Source organism: Epinephelus moara, chromosome 6, assembly GCF_006386435.1.
Source record: "Epinephelus moara isolate mb chromosome 6, YSFRI_EMoa_1.0, whole genome shotgun sequence".
NCBI lineage: Eukaryota > Metazoa > Chordata > Actinopteri > Perciformes > Serranidae > Epinephelus > Epinephelus moara.
Genome location: NC_065511.1, coordinates 36,959,557 through 36,974,485, shown reverse-complemented (window position 1 = coordinate 36,974,485; position 14,929 = coordinate 36,959,557). Strand labels below are relative to the sequence as shown.

At 42.5% G+C, this 14,929-nt stretch overlaps 1 protein-coding gene across 1 annotated transcript in view; it reads left to right on the top strand.

Moving 5' to 3' along the window:
• The window catches only part of LOC126391165 (raftlin-like), a 165,989-nt gene that overhangs the window by 62,711 nt on the left and 88,349 nt on the right, over window positions 1-14,929 (top strand). Inside the window, exon 3 of the mRNA XM_050045704.1 lies at window positions 10,614-10,791. Coding sequence (XP_049901661.1) covers window positions 10,614-10,791 — 178 coding nt within the window. The remainder of the gene's footprint in view (window positions 1-10,613; window positions 10,792-14,929) is intronic.

The window sequence follows — 14,929 nt, the reverse complement described above, 5'->3', positions numbered from 1 at the left end:
CTGTGTCAGCGTGAGTTTCCTCCAGGTGCTCCAGCTTCCTCCCACAGTCCAAAGACATGCAGGTTAATTGGTGACTCTAAATTGTCCGTAGGTGTGAATGTGAGCGTGAATGGTTGTCTGTCTCTATGTGTCAGCCCTGTGATAGTCTAGTGACCTGTCCAGGGTGAACCCCTCTTGCCCAATGACAGCTGGGATAGGCTCCAGCCCCCCCGTGACCCCCAACAGTACTGCCTGCAGTGTGTTCATGGAGTTGCAAAAAACCTGATAAACCTGATAAAACGCAGTTAGCAAAACTTGCAAAACAGAGAGTTTGCTGACCGCCCCACCCCCCATCGTAAGCTACCGCCACATATAGAATCTAATTCTGTGGGAAACACTGATAAGCATTATTACAATAAGCTTTAAATGCACCGTGCTAACCAAGCTAGCAGCTAGTGTAAGGATTAGCTCCACCCTCTCCTCCAAGTATGGTCACTCCTGGCTCCAAACATCCAAGATAGCGATGGTCAAAAAGCCAAACTTGAGGCTTCAAAACGTGACATCATGGTGGCTACATCCATTATTTTTATACATCCATGTATAGAATATAAATATCCATGTCGTGAATTTCCCCAGTGTGGTATCAATAAAGTTTTATCTGATCTTATTTGGTTGACAAGTCATCTGTGGGCTGAGCTGCATCCCCACAGCAATCAGCACTTCCTCTACATGTGTGGACGTTGAGTTCTTCACTTTAACTGGCACTAACTGCACAACAGCAGGGCTTTGGTTCAAACAGCTCTTGCTACTCATACAACATAAAAGTTATCCTGACCCCTGACTTGTCATTCAGCATGAACAGTGAGAGCAACTGATCTTTCCATTAGACTGACGACACAGCTATCGCTCTCTCTTCATACATTCAAACATACATCCCCCTTCTGTTGTTTCCTCCTCTGTGTTTAATGGCAGTGTCTGTTTGACGGCTCTGCACTAACACAATTTTCCAGAAAACCAATTTGTTGGTTGTCAGCCAGAAGCCCCTTTTTTCTCATTATTTGTCATGAAGCGATTTGTTTCTGTGAGTTTAGGGCTCTTCTCTGTTGATATGAGAGAGAATTTTCTTCCAGGGTAAACAAAAAGACTGAGTGAAGTAATTGGCTGCCAGTTTGCCATGTAAGGTTTACCAGATTGCCTGTGTGATCGACCACAGACTCCCTTCAAAGGCCTAAATATTCGCAGTATAAAACATCAACGCTGACACTTGCATACAGCGGTTATACGGCAGCTAATTTGCTCTCATCCACGCAAACAAAGAGATTCGCCTTGGATAACACGATTTCAGGGCATAGTAAACATCCTTACAACAGCATGAGGCGAAATTTAGCACTGGGCAACACTTTGCTCTGGGGACAGCATGATAAATAAAATTTGGTCTGATAAATAAATGTAGAGCCTGTGTATTTAAAGGCCTCTGGATGAGATTATTAGCAGCTCACACAGCGATTAAAGGCAACTTAAGAAGTCGCCAGCGGCTGTGTTCCCACTGCCTAATTGAAACCATTCCTTATTTACTCATCTCAACTAAGGGGATCAGAGAGCAAGCAAAGACGGTTTCATTTTCCACTTAATATCTACCGCCTCGTGAACCATGCGCACACGCAATAGCATCCCTCTGGGGAAAGGACAGGGTGTTCGTGTTGCACCAAAATGAAGAGGGGAGGAAAGAAAAAACAAAATCACAGATCACAGAAGGATTAATTCCATTTCTAAAGGCAGCCAGCGGTGGAGGAAGGGGGAGAAGGGAGGGATTAGGAGCAGAGGGAGGGGGGACGAATACGTTTCACGTTACGTGCGATGGCGGCCTATTTCTTTGTGTTAATTCCTCCACGCTTTTTAACTTCTAAAGCTCCTGCATTGTGGCGCAGTAGGACAGAGCGTGATTGAGAAATTTGGAGGAGTATTTTTAGCCAAAGCACTCACTTTCCCCAAGGGGACAGCATATGATTTTTTTCCCCTCCCCTTCTTCCTCTCCTGCTTCTTTCGTGGTTTCACAATGAACCTCTGGATTTGTGCCCGGGAGGAAGAGTTGGGATCCGAACTGAATCAGCTCTCTAGCTACATCACAGGAGCTGCCTCCTGATTGGCGCTAGCAGGCTTCTTCCAGAAATCCTTTTTCCTCCTCTGTTGCAGTCCTGATGATGTAGTGTAGCACGCTGAAAGCATGCCACACCATTGTGTTACACAGCCTGCACGAAATGGTTGAACAATGTCACACATATGAGCTTTGGTTGAATTCGTCTGCCAGAGGAAGTGTGGTTTGTCGAGGTGTAAAGGCTGGGGAGTGACAGACTCGCTGCAAAAGGATTACAGTCATCTCATTCTGAAAGGACTGAGCCTACAGTTACAATCAATTACAGATATTGGTAGGACAGAAATCAGATTAGAGATTTAACCTGATGTGTCCTTTTTTTTTTTAAACAAAAGACATTTAAAGGAAAAGTCGGGAACCTGTGCAGTCCAACATTATCAACTGTTACTATAACCGAGGTTCATAAGGTGCTTTTACATTGAGCACAAACACTTTTTATTCACAAAATTTGACTGTAATTGTTTGCCACAAGCTGCCATATGTAACAGCAATATACACATGGATGGTACACAGTATGTGCAGAGTGGAAGCAGCAACCTAAAGGACTGAAAAATGAAGCCAACACGAAGTGCCAAAAGCCGCAGTTCCTCTAATGGCCACTGGAGGCTGGCTCCAAAAGTGAGTCAATCCTCACAGACCCCCATGTTAAATTTCCCTGTTCATCACAGCTGTACGGGGGTGGGATTCTTACATAACTCCCATTTCAATTTTATTAAGGCTTAAAGTTGTACATTATCAAGGGCGTGGCCACTTTGAGTGACAGGCTGTCTGCAGCTAGTGTCCTCAGCTTCTCAGTCTGATCCACCCTTGCTCAATATGTTCACTTCTGGCTCCAAAATCCAAAACAGCAACGGTCATAATGCCATATTCAAGGTTTCAGAATGGGAAAACATAAACCAATGGGTCACGTCACGGTAGCTACCTCCATTATACAATATATGGCGGAGTGTAGGTATATTGTTCTTTCTAACAAATGCTCTCATTTTCTTCTTATCTCTGTATTTTCATGAATTTGAGTCATAAAATGTTAGATTTGTCCAAATTTCTCACTCAAGTGCAAACATTTTTCAACCTCTGATATTTGCTTTGCAGTCAGTCTGAACACACTTAAAAAGTCTACTGTGAATAAAACAATGGACCTGTTGCAGCAACATCCTCTTAAGTTTTGCTTATATGTATCCTTAATTTTCTTTAAAGGGAAATTTCGGTTTATTTCAACCCGTCTCCTATCATCCTAAATTTGGTTCAAGTGACTAGTGACATACAGATAATAGTTAGCATGTTAGCCGTTAGCCTAGATACAGCCGTAGCATCANGCAACCGCTCCCATTCCTTGCAACAGAGGCATTCCTCTTCTGTGGGCATTGGGGCACAGCATTCACAGGTACACCACCAATCTCCAGAGCTAAAGCCTTATGGCAGCCATTCCTCCTCTCTTGTCCTCAAACGTTACCTGTTGCGCCTCGCTCTCTTTCCTCCTCCTCAGTTCAGGCGACCGTCCGGTTCTGCCTTCCAGCTGTTGCTGCTTGTTCAGGCATGCTATGAGATCGCTGCTTGTTCTCACGATATTTCGGCCGCGCTTTGGAAAGCAGAGCTACATTGTAAACAAACATGGCAGCACACCGGTAAGGTGAGACAACACGTTTACATGTCGTTTTCTATATGTTCTCTGACATTAACCCTAACGATATGAGGCAGTCTTTGTGGAAAAAAAGCTTGTTTAGTGGACTAACTTTGCACTTGAAGGGATGCCCGTCCACTTACGTTTTAACAGGTCTGATGCTTCGGCTGTATCTAGGCTAACGGCTAACATGCTAACTATTATCTGTATGTCACTAGTCACTTGAACCAAATTTAGGACGATAGGAGACGGGTTGAAATAAACCGAAATTTCCCTTTAAGAGAAAAAAGTCACTTAACATTCTTAACTGTCCAAATCTACTCTTACCCAGTTGTGCTGAATGATGAATCCCACTTGATCATGCGTAACCTAACAGCATATGTAACACCCCCTACACACTCTATAAGGGCAGGTGTTGTGCCGTGTGCAAAGACTTTGGGCATATGGCCAAGAATTGGAGAGATGCCACCAAAACAGGCTGCAAGAAGGAAAACTTCTGCAGTGGTGAAATCAACATTCATTTTTCATAACTGCTTGTCCTGTTAGGGGTCACGGGGGGGGCTTGAGCCTACTGCTGCTGACATTGGGCGAGAGGCGGGGTAATTAACATAGCATGTCTGCATGTCTTTGGACTGTTGGAGGAAGATCCCACCTTGGGATCCAAACCCCCCACCCTGGGTTCGAACCAGGAACCCTCTTGCTGGGAGGCGACAATGCTTTATTTATTTGTAAATAAACTAGTCACTAAAGTCATCAAATACTTATAATGGAGTAAAAATAACAGTATTTCCCTCTGAAGTGGAGCAGAAGTAGAATGTAGCATTAAATCAAATATTTAAGCAAAGTAGGGAGGCACAATAACATCTGCACGTCATCGGTATCGGGCGATATCCGCTTTAAAATTAACTATCAGCAGAGATGGGGGACTCGAGTCACATGACTTGACTCGAGTCAGACTTGTGTCGCAAATATGATGACTTGAGACTTCACTTTGACTTGAGACAGATGACTCGAAAGGACTTGGCTTTAATTCAGTATTAAAGGCACACTAAGCACCGTTGGGTGTCACTTCTGTTTACGTTAAAAAATATTATCAAACTCAATGGAGCTAGCTTTCGCTGGTCTCACGCTGGCTGGTTGGTGCAGCCTGGACCCAAATGTTTTTGTTGCCATTTGAGGAGCCAGGGCTGCCTACAGAGACCGGACTTTTTCCACAGCATATTCAGAGGACATGTAGCTAGCGGATCATGAGGAGATGTTTGCTGTATGTGACATATGACTTGACTTGTGACTTGCTTGACCTGAGCAGGGACTTGACTTGACTTGCTTGATTCTCACCACAACTAACTTGGGACTTGCTTGAGACTTGAAGGTAAAGACTTGAGACTTGCTTGTGACTTGCACATTTGTGACTTTCCCCCATGTCTGACTATCAGAATCAGCCAACATGATTTTTCTTAATTTGCACAATGAATGAATATTACATACATTGAAAAGCATTGTATTTCATGTCTCCATCTGCTGGTGGGCCATCAAGATAAGAGTATGCATGCATAGTATGATGTTAATTCCACTACAGAAGAGACTTGATGATCATTAAACTTAGGTGGGGAAAAGAAATGGACATGTTGATCAGTATCAGTTATCGGACAAATGAGATGGGATATCGGCAAAAAAATCCAATATCATGCATCCCTTAAAGTGAAAGTACCTCACATTGTGTAAAATGTCCTCAAAAATAGAAATAATGTTCCTCAATTACCGAAAAACTTCAATTAAAAGCCTGGTCCCAATTAAACGCCCAGTCCCTTTTACTAGCCCAGTGTGGCTACACATTTTGAAAATTAAGGCCTGTCTAAATAACACGCTCAGTCTGGCTGCCAAGCAGTTCATTTTTAGAAGTTCTTTGGAGGTATAAAACCCAATTGTTGACTACACACTTGAGCTAACATTAGTTGGCTGTTTACATCACACATACAAATGTTTCATCTTTTGTCAACATGGAGATGCTACACATCGTTAGCTCTGTTCATTTCATTTTACTGAAACAATGAGCACCAGAGAAGACTGTAATTCATTCAGATTTACTGGCATTAAGAAAAAATAAGTGCCTTCCTCTGAAGCTGTCATAAAGTCAGAATATGTGTCCATTCCTCAATTACCCGTTAAGTTATTCATGTTCCTTTAGTCCGTAAGGGTCTACCAATCAAAAGACGCGGTGCGCCGGGTGCCGTGATGCAAGTGTTGTTATATGACACATAATTGATATGTTAGTAATATTCATACTGGTTTCAATAAAAAAAAATATATATTTCCCATCTTTGCTGAGCAACAGTTTTGCGTGAAAGGAATTAAAGGCCTGTCCCAAATAGACGCCAGTTCCTTATGTAAGCTTGTTGAGTTTAGTGATTTAAGCAAATAGTAGCTGGGGCTACGAATTGAATTTTTAAGACTGAGAGAGAACATTGTTGAATCCTGGAACTCAGTAGGGACTAACAAAATTAAATCAAATCTTAGATATGAACAAAAATAAGAGAAATTTGTTTGTGTGACACTTCCTGCATGAGGCCAATTATGAACTCAACCTGAGTCAGTAAGCATGAAATATTTTCTGTCTTATGTTGGTTTCCTGTCGTCTCGGCTTGTAAGTAATGTGCATATAATTATGCATCGAAAACAACAAATTCAAATTATATTTTGTCACATCCACAATCATACCAACATATGTGATAAAACGCTTTGATGGCTTCTTCGATAAATAATGTATGAAATGCCACTGTGAATGTAAAGACATGCAGAACAGCAGAGAGTGGGAGAGCATGTATGATAATTACATATTACGTATGTGCAGAACGACAGGTCCACGTTTAACTATCACAGCAACACAGGAGCTTGTTTGCACCAGCCAAATGTAATAAATGACACAGACGTTATGCAGAGCTGTGTTACACACATTAACAAGACTCTAACATCAGCACTGGGTGTGTGTGAGAGCGTGCTGTTTGGTGTCAGGAGTTTAAATGTGGGATGACTGCCTGACCTGAATTTGGCCCTGTTGCCCTCGTGTTTACACCGTGGGAAATATAACCACACTGATTGTTTGTATGGCGTGAACACAAACCTTTTTAAATAACTTAGAATTTATTTATACGGTGCAGTGATATTAAAGTTTCACAGATTTCGGAGGCATATCCAGAATCAGAATATTGAGTAATGTGTACCCAAAGACACCTCATCCTGGCCTATTCTGCTATTATCTGAAAGTCTTGTTAGCATCTCTGACTCTACCTGAGACCAAACACACAAAGAACCAGCTGGCATCGTCTCCCCAGTCTGCTCCACCCACACTGGCCCCCTCTCTGACCTGGCATTGAACTTCTGTACCTTGACTTTTCCCATGGATCTGAACGTTTCGTTCTGTATAGTCTCATTGACTCTAATTAACCATAGCCACATTTCCCACGTCTTGTGACAGCTCGTACAGACAACCAGACCTCCGCTCACTCCCCTCCCTCCTCTCCTCTCCCTGGTCTCTCGTTTTGCATCCAGCTCTTTGTGTTGGCGCTCTCCCACGCGCCCCAGCTGTTTGGCCTGCAGTAAATGTCGCCTTGTACAGCGCGCTGCTGGGATCCCAGCCGTCATGCATCTGGGGCCAAGCGCCGTCGCGATCGTGGTCTCTCTAACTTTCCCTCTCTTCCTCTCTGTTTTGACCACCCTTCCTCTATCTTTCCTGTCCATCCTCCTCTCCTTCCCGCTATCAAGCTCTCCATTTTTTAATCTAATTGCACCCGTTCCTGAACCTGAACCACTCTGCCTTCCCGCACTCATTACCATACATCCTGATTGGCTGATGTTGCCTGACAGAAGCTGCGTGTGGCTTGTTGTAACACAGCTGGTTGCTCCCTGAAACAGGCCATCACCAGCGGCTGTCTGCTGTGGGTTTTCATCCCTTAGGGAGGTGTGAGGAGGCGGCCGGGAGAAAATAATGCTGAGAAAGAGCTTTGCGCAGCAACTCGTCCCTAACTTTCTTTTTTTTTTAACAGCTGGCCACTCGCTGATTGCACCTCATTAATGTCAGGCCCCTGTCCGCTGTACTTGGACAGTTAAGTTGAGCTGAGAGGGAGTCAAAGTAAGTGTCAGAATATAGAGAGCTGCCGTGATACAGAGCCTAAGCAATCAGCTCTGATTGGATTTTGAGCCACTCTTATTAACTCCCAGATTGAGAGGATGGAGCGAAAAGCGTGATGCTAATTGCCAAAACAAACCGGGAATGACTCTAAAATCAGTGTTGGTATCTGAATTGCAAATCTTCACGTGGTGTTTGTTTTTTTGTTGTTTTTTGTTTCTTTTCTTGTAAAGCAGCTTTTCTTCTCTTCATCTCTGTCGTGCAGTTGGGTATTATTGAAAAAGCATGTGTAGAGTCAGAGTCTATCTATACCGGAACCTTTCTACAATGATAAAGACCTCACACATAATTTAAATGGAGGAAATCAAAAAGAGGCTAACTGCTATGAAAAAGGACTGTCATTTACATAATTAGTGTGACAGAAATAGTCTAGATACTAAGAACTGCAGGGGAACATCTTCCCCGCATGCTTTCCTTTCATCAGTTTGCTTTAGAGTCACCTGAAACTGTATGCACTGGATATTTCTTGCTGGGCCGCATGAAGACTGAACAACTAAATCGGTGCTAAATGGTTCTCACTAATGTTTTTTTATACACTGTAAATGTCACATTTCTGGTGCAACAGGGAAGAAAAACAAATTCAGATGCTGGCAGAAGAGAATTAAAGAGCCTTCACAAGAGGCTATGGTGGAGAAAAACAAGAAGGCAGGAGATTGGCCAGTACATATGTACATATATAAAAGAAAATATATAAAAGAAGCAGGACCTGCAGGCTATCTTTCTTGATAAAATGTAATCTCAGTCTTCTACATAATGAGTTGAGGTTAAAGCACATATTATTCCTGTAGCTCTTGAATCTTGTTTGTTTGTTTTTTATCTATGTGATTTGTGTAAATGTAATTGCTTTTGGGATGAATTGTAAATTATCTTTTGAAAAATGTTTTTGAAGAATGCGACAGAAAAAACATTGAAAAAGAAAAGTGAAATAACTGAGATAATTTGTCACGTGACCCCATGTATATCAAGCACACCTGTGAGCGATCATGTGAATTTGTTGAGCGAACCTGAAGAAGCCACCGGCGAAATGTGTTGTTCGCTCTCAATAACATCACAGTGATTCAGTTTATGATTTTATCTGAGGCTGACCAGCACCTGATCCTTGAGGCTGGCTGTGCAGAGGGAGTTCTGTTTACATATATAAATATGTTGGAAGAAGGGATAGGTGTGAGGCAAAATGGGGGCAGGTGTGCAGAGAGGAGCAGGATCAGGTGATTGGCAAATGATGGGAAAGTCTGAGGGCATCAGGTGGACAAGTGGGGAATGACAAAGTCTGGAAAGGGGAGGCAAGCAGACAGGGCAACAGACATCATGACAGTAAATGTCCATTTAAATACTTAATTTGCTGGTTGAAAGTGATTCATACTGCAGGAAGTTCAACTTTAAATGAAATTGTCTTTTTCCTGAAAACCTTTTTTTCCATTACAACAAATGTGAGTGCTTTGCAGATACAGAATGCAAGAGACTGTTAACTTTCTCCAAAATGTTCAACACACACCCGTTTGCCCTCATACCCCTTTTCTACCAAATAAGCTCTGGCACCTAAACTGGTTGCGTTCAGGATTCTTGGTACCTTGGTGTTATTTAACGGTGCTTTCAGACCTAGAGTTGTCTTGCTTTGGTCTGAATCAGGGACTCACTTTGTTCCAAAGTTGTATAATTGCCTAGAGTTGGTTCGTGTTCTCACGGCAGCATTTACAAGAGGACCAGATCAAATGCCTTGTGTGAGAAAGCTGCTCTTGATTGGTCAGAATTTCCATGTGGGAAAAATCCAGGAAGTAAAGCAAACGTTGAAGAAGAGTACACTTGCAAGATAAATGTGACACTTTCTAATGTCACAATGGAGGGACAACTACGCAGGTTGATTTTAGCGCTGCTCATCGTGGACTATATTGCTGTCATTGTTCATTTTAGTCAAACCATACAGTTTGAAAACGAGGCGCGGCTCCAACTAGAAAACAATGTTTTGATGCATTGGATGTGCTGAATGTGCATATTAAGGCAGTACAGGAGGAGGTGCACATTAATAATCCTCCAGGACTGTAACATGCTCATGTTTAACCCAAACAATGTGTCATGTGACTGCAGTTGCTTCACATCCAGGTAGGAACACGTTCTCACCACAAACGAACCGCACCAGAGTTAATTTGTAACCAGACCGACACCACCTCTTCAAGAAGGTCTCAGTCCGGTTGTTTTGGTGCACACCTGAGTGTGATTGCTGTGTTCACACCTGCCCAAACGAACCACACTGAGGGGGCAAACAAACTTGAGTTCAATTGAATCAAACCAAACAGGGCAGGTGTGAAAGCACCCTAAGGAACCAGCCCACATTTTAGGCTGAACCATTGTAATCAAGGATGTGTCATCAATGGAGGGTGTTGCACAACACGTTATTAGTATCAAAATGGTGGATCACATTGATTTCCTGCAAGCTTTTGGTCTGTTATTACAGATAACAGAAGAAGATGTAAAGGCTGTAGAATATGACATGCCCACTGAGTCATTATGGTTCACACTATAAGTCAAGAAAAACCTGTTGTTTCTTGGTTCCAGCTGAAAGCCAGTTTTTCGGGTTGTAGAAATGCTCCGCCGAAATAAATCCCTCAAAGTTTTCGTCATTTTATAAACAGTTTGTTTTTGTCTCACACATTCTTTCCTTTTCTTGTGTCCCTCAGGTGGGACGTCCACGCTGCGTCTCTCATCAGTACGGGAGCTGCCCGGCCAGCTGCAGGAGCTCTACCAGCAAGGCTTTGTTCTGGCATCTGTTCACCCGTTCATCCACCCCTGTGGTCCAGAGTCCAACAGCCCGCAGCACCAGCTCTACCGGGCCATACTGGTCCGACTCAGTGACGGGTAAGAGACACATCTGAGTGATTTTTGACCATCGAAGTCCCAGTGAAACGGGAGTTAGAGCGTCTCTAGCTCTAGCTTCTGTACTGTGAGGTATTTCCCAATAAAAGGGTATATTTAATTGGTGTACAGTTCCAACGGTGATTTAAACCAAATCCTTCACATCTGATTGGACCCAAAATATATAGTTTAATAATTAAATTAATTTCATAAACACGCGGGCGACTAGTCGACTAATGGCCCTACATGACGACTACTGGTCGACTAAGAAAATTCTTAGTCAGGAGCAGTCCTAGAGGTTGGATGGTACTAGCTTACATAAGCACACGTGATATTTTGTTTTACAGGACGAAAACTTGATTGAATTGTGATGTAAAAATAACAAGAAATTGATTTTTTTGTATTTTTTTTTTCCAGCATGCATTATCATATAGGTGCATTAAATGCCCGGGGTTGTGATCTAAAAGGGTTAAAAAGGCATTTTTCATTTCATCTCTACTTTGAATGTGTAATTATCTGACACAGGATTGAGGGTCAAAGGGTCAAAACATTAGTGTTCATAAAGTCTAAGCTAATGCAAACTCCCATGGAAACATCCACCTACAGTTTCTGTAGGCAATTTAGCCATTAAAGGTCTGCAGTGAAATAATGTATGTAAGAGTATTATTAGTATGGAATTTCCATTACGCTGTCTGCAGGAAGATCAAGGCCATATACAGTATAATTGTGTGTACTAGTAGTTAAAGCTAACTGTTTTTGTCTTTTACAGAAAAATACTCAAAATTATTAATTTTTTTTTTAGAAAACTAAAAGTGAAATGTAATAAATGAATACAAGCATTACTTTTCCAAGTCCACAAATTAACACACAGATGTCCTTTTGCAATAATAAGCGCCAGTGTCATCGATGGGGAAAGAAGTTGGGATGATTCAAGGGAAAGGGGCCCGATTAGAATAAATGTATTTCATACAACAAAGGCGGGGGGACTGGCCCTGAGGAAATCATCTTTCAGGGGCCTCAGCCTTCTTAGCTGCACCCCTGAGGATAAGACCTCTGTTATCACAAAATAATGCAACCATTATAGTCACTTAAGAAAATATGTTGCGAGTGCTAATGCACCTTAATTGGCGTCATTATGCAGAAAAACACTTGATGGGATCCAGATTTGCTTTATCTTCATGTGTTAAGTGGAACAAAAATGGCATGCTGGCTAGTTATGATTTATGTAATGGTTATTCATGTTTATAACTACTGTTTTATGCTTTAGAAATTATTTTTTTTATCTCAGTATTGTGGGATACATGTGAGCAGAGATGTCCATAATGGCTACCACCTGTTAAAAAAACAGTTGAGGTTCTTGTTGTATTTCTTATCAGTCATGCAACCTTTCGGTGCTGCTTCAGTATCTACACCAGAGCATCACAACATCTGTTTGTGTCTCAGCAAGCTGTCATGTGGGCAGCTGTATTTGGACCTGAGTCAGCAATAATCTCAATCCTCCATCTCCAGTCCTTTCAATGCCCCAGCCAAAAAAACGGCTGCATGTCCCAAAGTCACCGCCGCCCCCTACATCTGCCCTGCAGCTCTATGCCCAAGCCCCTCTGTCCTGGGAAATATGGGGGTGGGCGCATGTTACGGTCAGGGCAGGACGCCAGGGAGCAGCTCCAAGGGTGGTTGAAGGGCATGTAAGGGGGGGTTGGACGGAGGAGGGTGGAGGTGGCTTTTTGCCTGGTCAGAATCCTCAAAAAAAATGACTTTCTCTAGACTTCAGCATAAAAACGGCTGTAGCTTTTGGGAAATTCATCCTCAGTTGTGAGTGGGTCTGACAGCCCCAGGGGTCATGAAACCTGATCAGCTTATTCAGGACCACGTACTGTAAAGTCAGTTCAAGTGAAAACATGACAATCAAAAAGATTGAAGCTGTGATGGGAAGTTTTTTCTTGTATTTTTCTCCCTGGCAGCAGTGACATGCAGACAGGCGGAGTCCAGCAGCTGAAGCCCCAGTGGCTGCTCTGTCTGGCTCTGAAGTCCAGCAAACATCCAGGCCTGTTTACCAAAACACTGTTTCCTGGCTGCAGGGCATGGATGTGTGTGAGGGTGTGTGTGTGTGTGTGTGTGTCTTGCCCCTTTCTGAAGAGGTTAGAGATCCAGCAGTTAAACCTTCTTCTTTGGAGGGTTTTAGGAGCTTTAGATATGAACTTTAGTTGCGTTTACATTTGTCTTTGTGCACATATTGTGTCAGCCAGGTTGGCAAAAGATGGACGTTTCTGCAAACCACACAGATGTCGCATGTGTATGTTATATATGTGTCAATGTTTCTAAAGGGATGTAGTGTATGAGCTGACTTTATCATCAGTAGGTGGAGGGGATGATGGATGGTGTGGCATCTAGGTGAGGTGCCTGACAAGCTGCAGACCACTGTTTGAGTCAAACAAACAACAAAACAAGTTGTTTTTAGCGAGAATTTCACCACATCCTCCAGCGACTTTTTAGCCCCCTAATACAGTTGTTTTATACTGAGACTTATCTGTGTTTCCAGCCAGGACAGCGCCACAGAAATGGTAGTTTTTTTACCTAGACATCACTGGATTTCTTGCCAGGATTACGCCATATGAAGTTTTTGTTTTCTTGTATTCGTAGACATCACTGCATTTCCATCTGAGATAGTGCCATGAAAAGCAATTGTTTTCTGCCTAGACATTGCTGTTTCCAGCTGGGGTACTGCCATAGTGCCACAAAAAGCATTTGTTTTTTTACCTAGATAGCACAAGGTTTCTTGCCGGGATAGTGCCATGACAATGGTTTTTGTTTTTGCTTTTTTATTTACCTAGACATCACTGCGTTTCAGACAGTGCCACAAAGAGCAGTTGTTTTTTGCTGAGACATCGCAACATTTTCTGCTGGGAAAGTGCCATGAACAGCTGTTGCTTTTAACATATACATTACTGCCTTTCCAGCCAAAAGAACCAGGAAAACTTTTTTTTTTTTTTTTTTCAAACAAAGACATCGCTGTGTTTCCTGCTGAGATATTACCAGAAATTTTCCTGGAACATCGCGGCATGTTCTGCTGTCACTGTGCCACAAAAAGCAGCTGTTTTTTACACAGACATTACTGCATTTCCTGCAGGGATAGTGCCACGAAAAGTGGTTGTTTTCTTTACCTGGACATTGCTACATTTCCAGCCAGGATAGTGCCAGAGTGCCACAAAAAACATTTGTTTTTTACTGAGACATCGCTGTGTTTCCTGCTGGGATATTGCCACAAAAAGGGGTGGTTCTTTTTACCTAGACATCACTGGGCTTCTTGCAAGAATAGTGCCATGAAAAGCATTTTTTTTCTTACTTTAACTAGACATTGCTACATTTCCAGCCAAGATTGCCACGACAAAGCTGTTGTTTTTAACATAAACATCACTGCATTTCCAGCTGGGATAGTGCAGCAACAAGCGGTTGTCTTTTTTACTTACACATTGCTGCATATTCTGCTGGGATATTGCCACAAAAAGGGGTTATTCTTTACTGTGACATTGCTTTGTTTCCAGCTGAGATAGTTCTATGAAAAGCAGTTATTTTAACCTCGACATCGCTGTGTTTGCAGCTGGGATACTGCTACAAAAAGCAGTTGGTTTTCCCTGACACATCTCTGTATTTCCTGCGAGAATCGCGCCACAAAAAGTGGTAGTTTTTTACTGAAACGTTGTGTTTCTGGATGGGATACTGCCACAAAGAGCAGCTGTGTTCACAGAGACATCACTGCATTTCCGGCGTGGATTGTGCCACCAGAAGTGGGCATTTTAAGCCAAAACATGATATTTTTTTGTGCCAAAACCTAACTACACGTTAACCACAGCGTTGTAGAAACATAATGTTTTAATGTGTATGCTACATAATAACATTTAAATGTAAGATATCTGTGGTTTGCAGGAACGTACAATGCCAACATTTATTCTGAGCATCGGGCTGAGTGTGTAGCTTTATGTGAATATGTGACATTGTTCAGGATAAATCTTCTTACTGTCTGCTGTTCCCGAGCAGAATCCACCACACATTTCTCACGTCTTAAAACACTTTTCTGAACACTGACAAACCATTTCTGTAATTTCTTCACTGCTGCGCATAAACACAACGCTGCTGCCCTAAT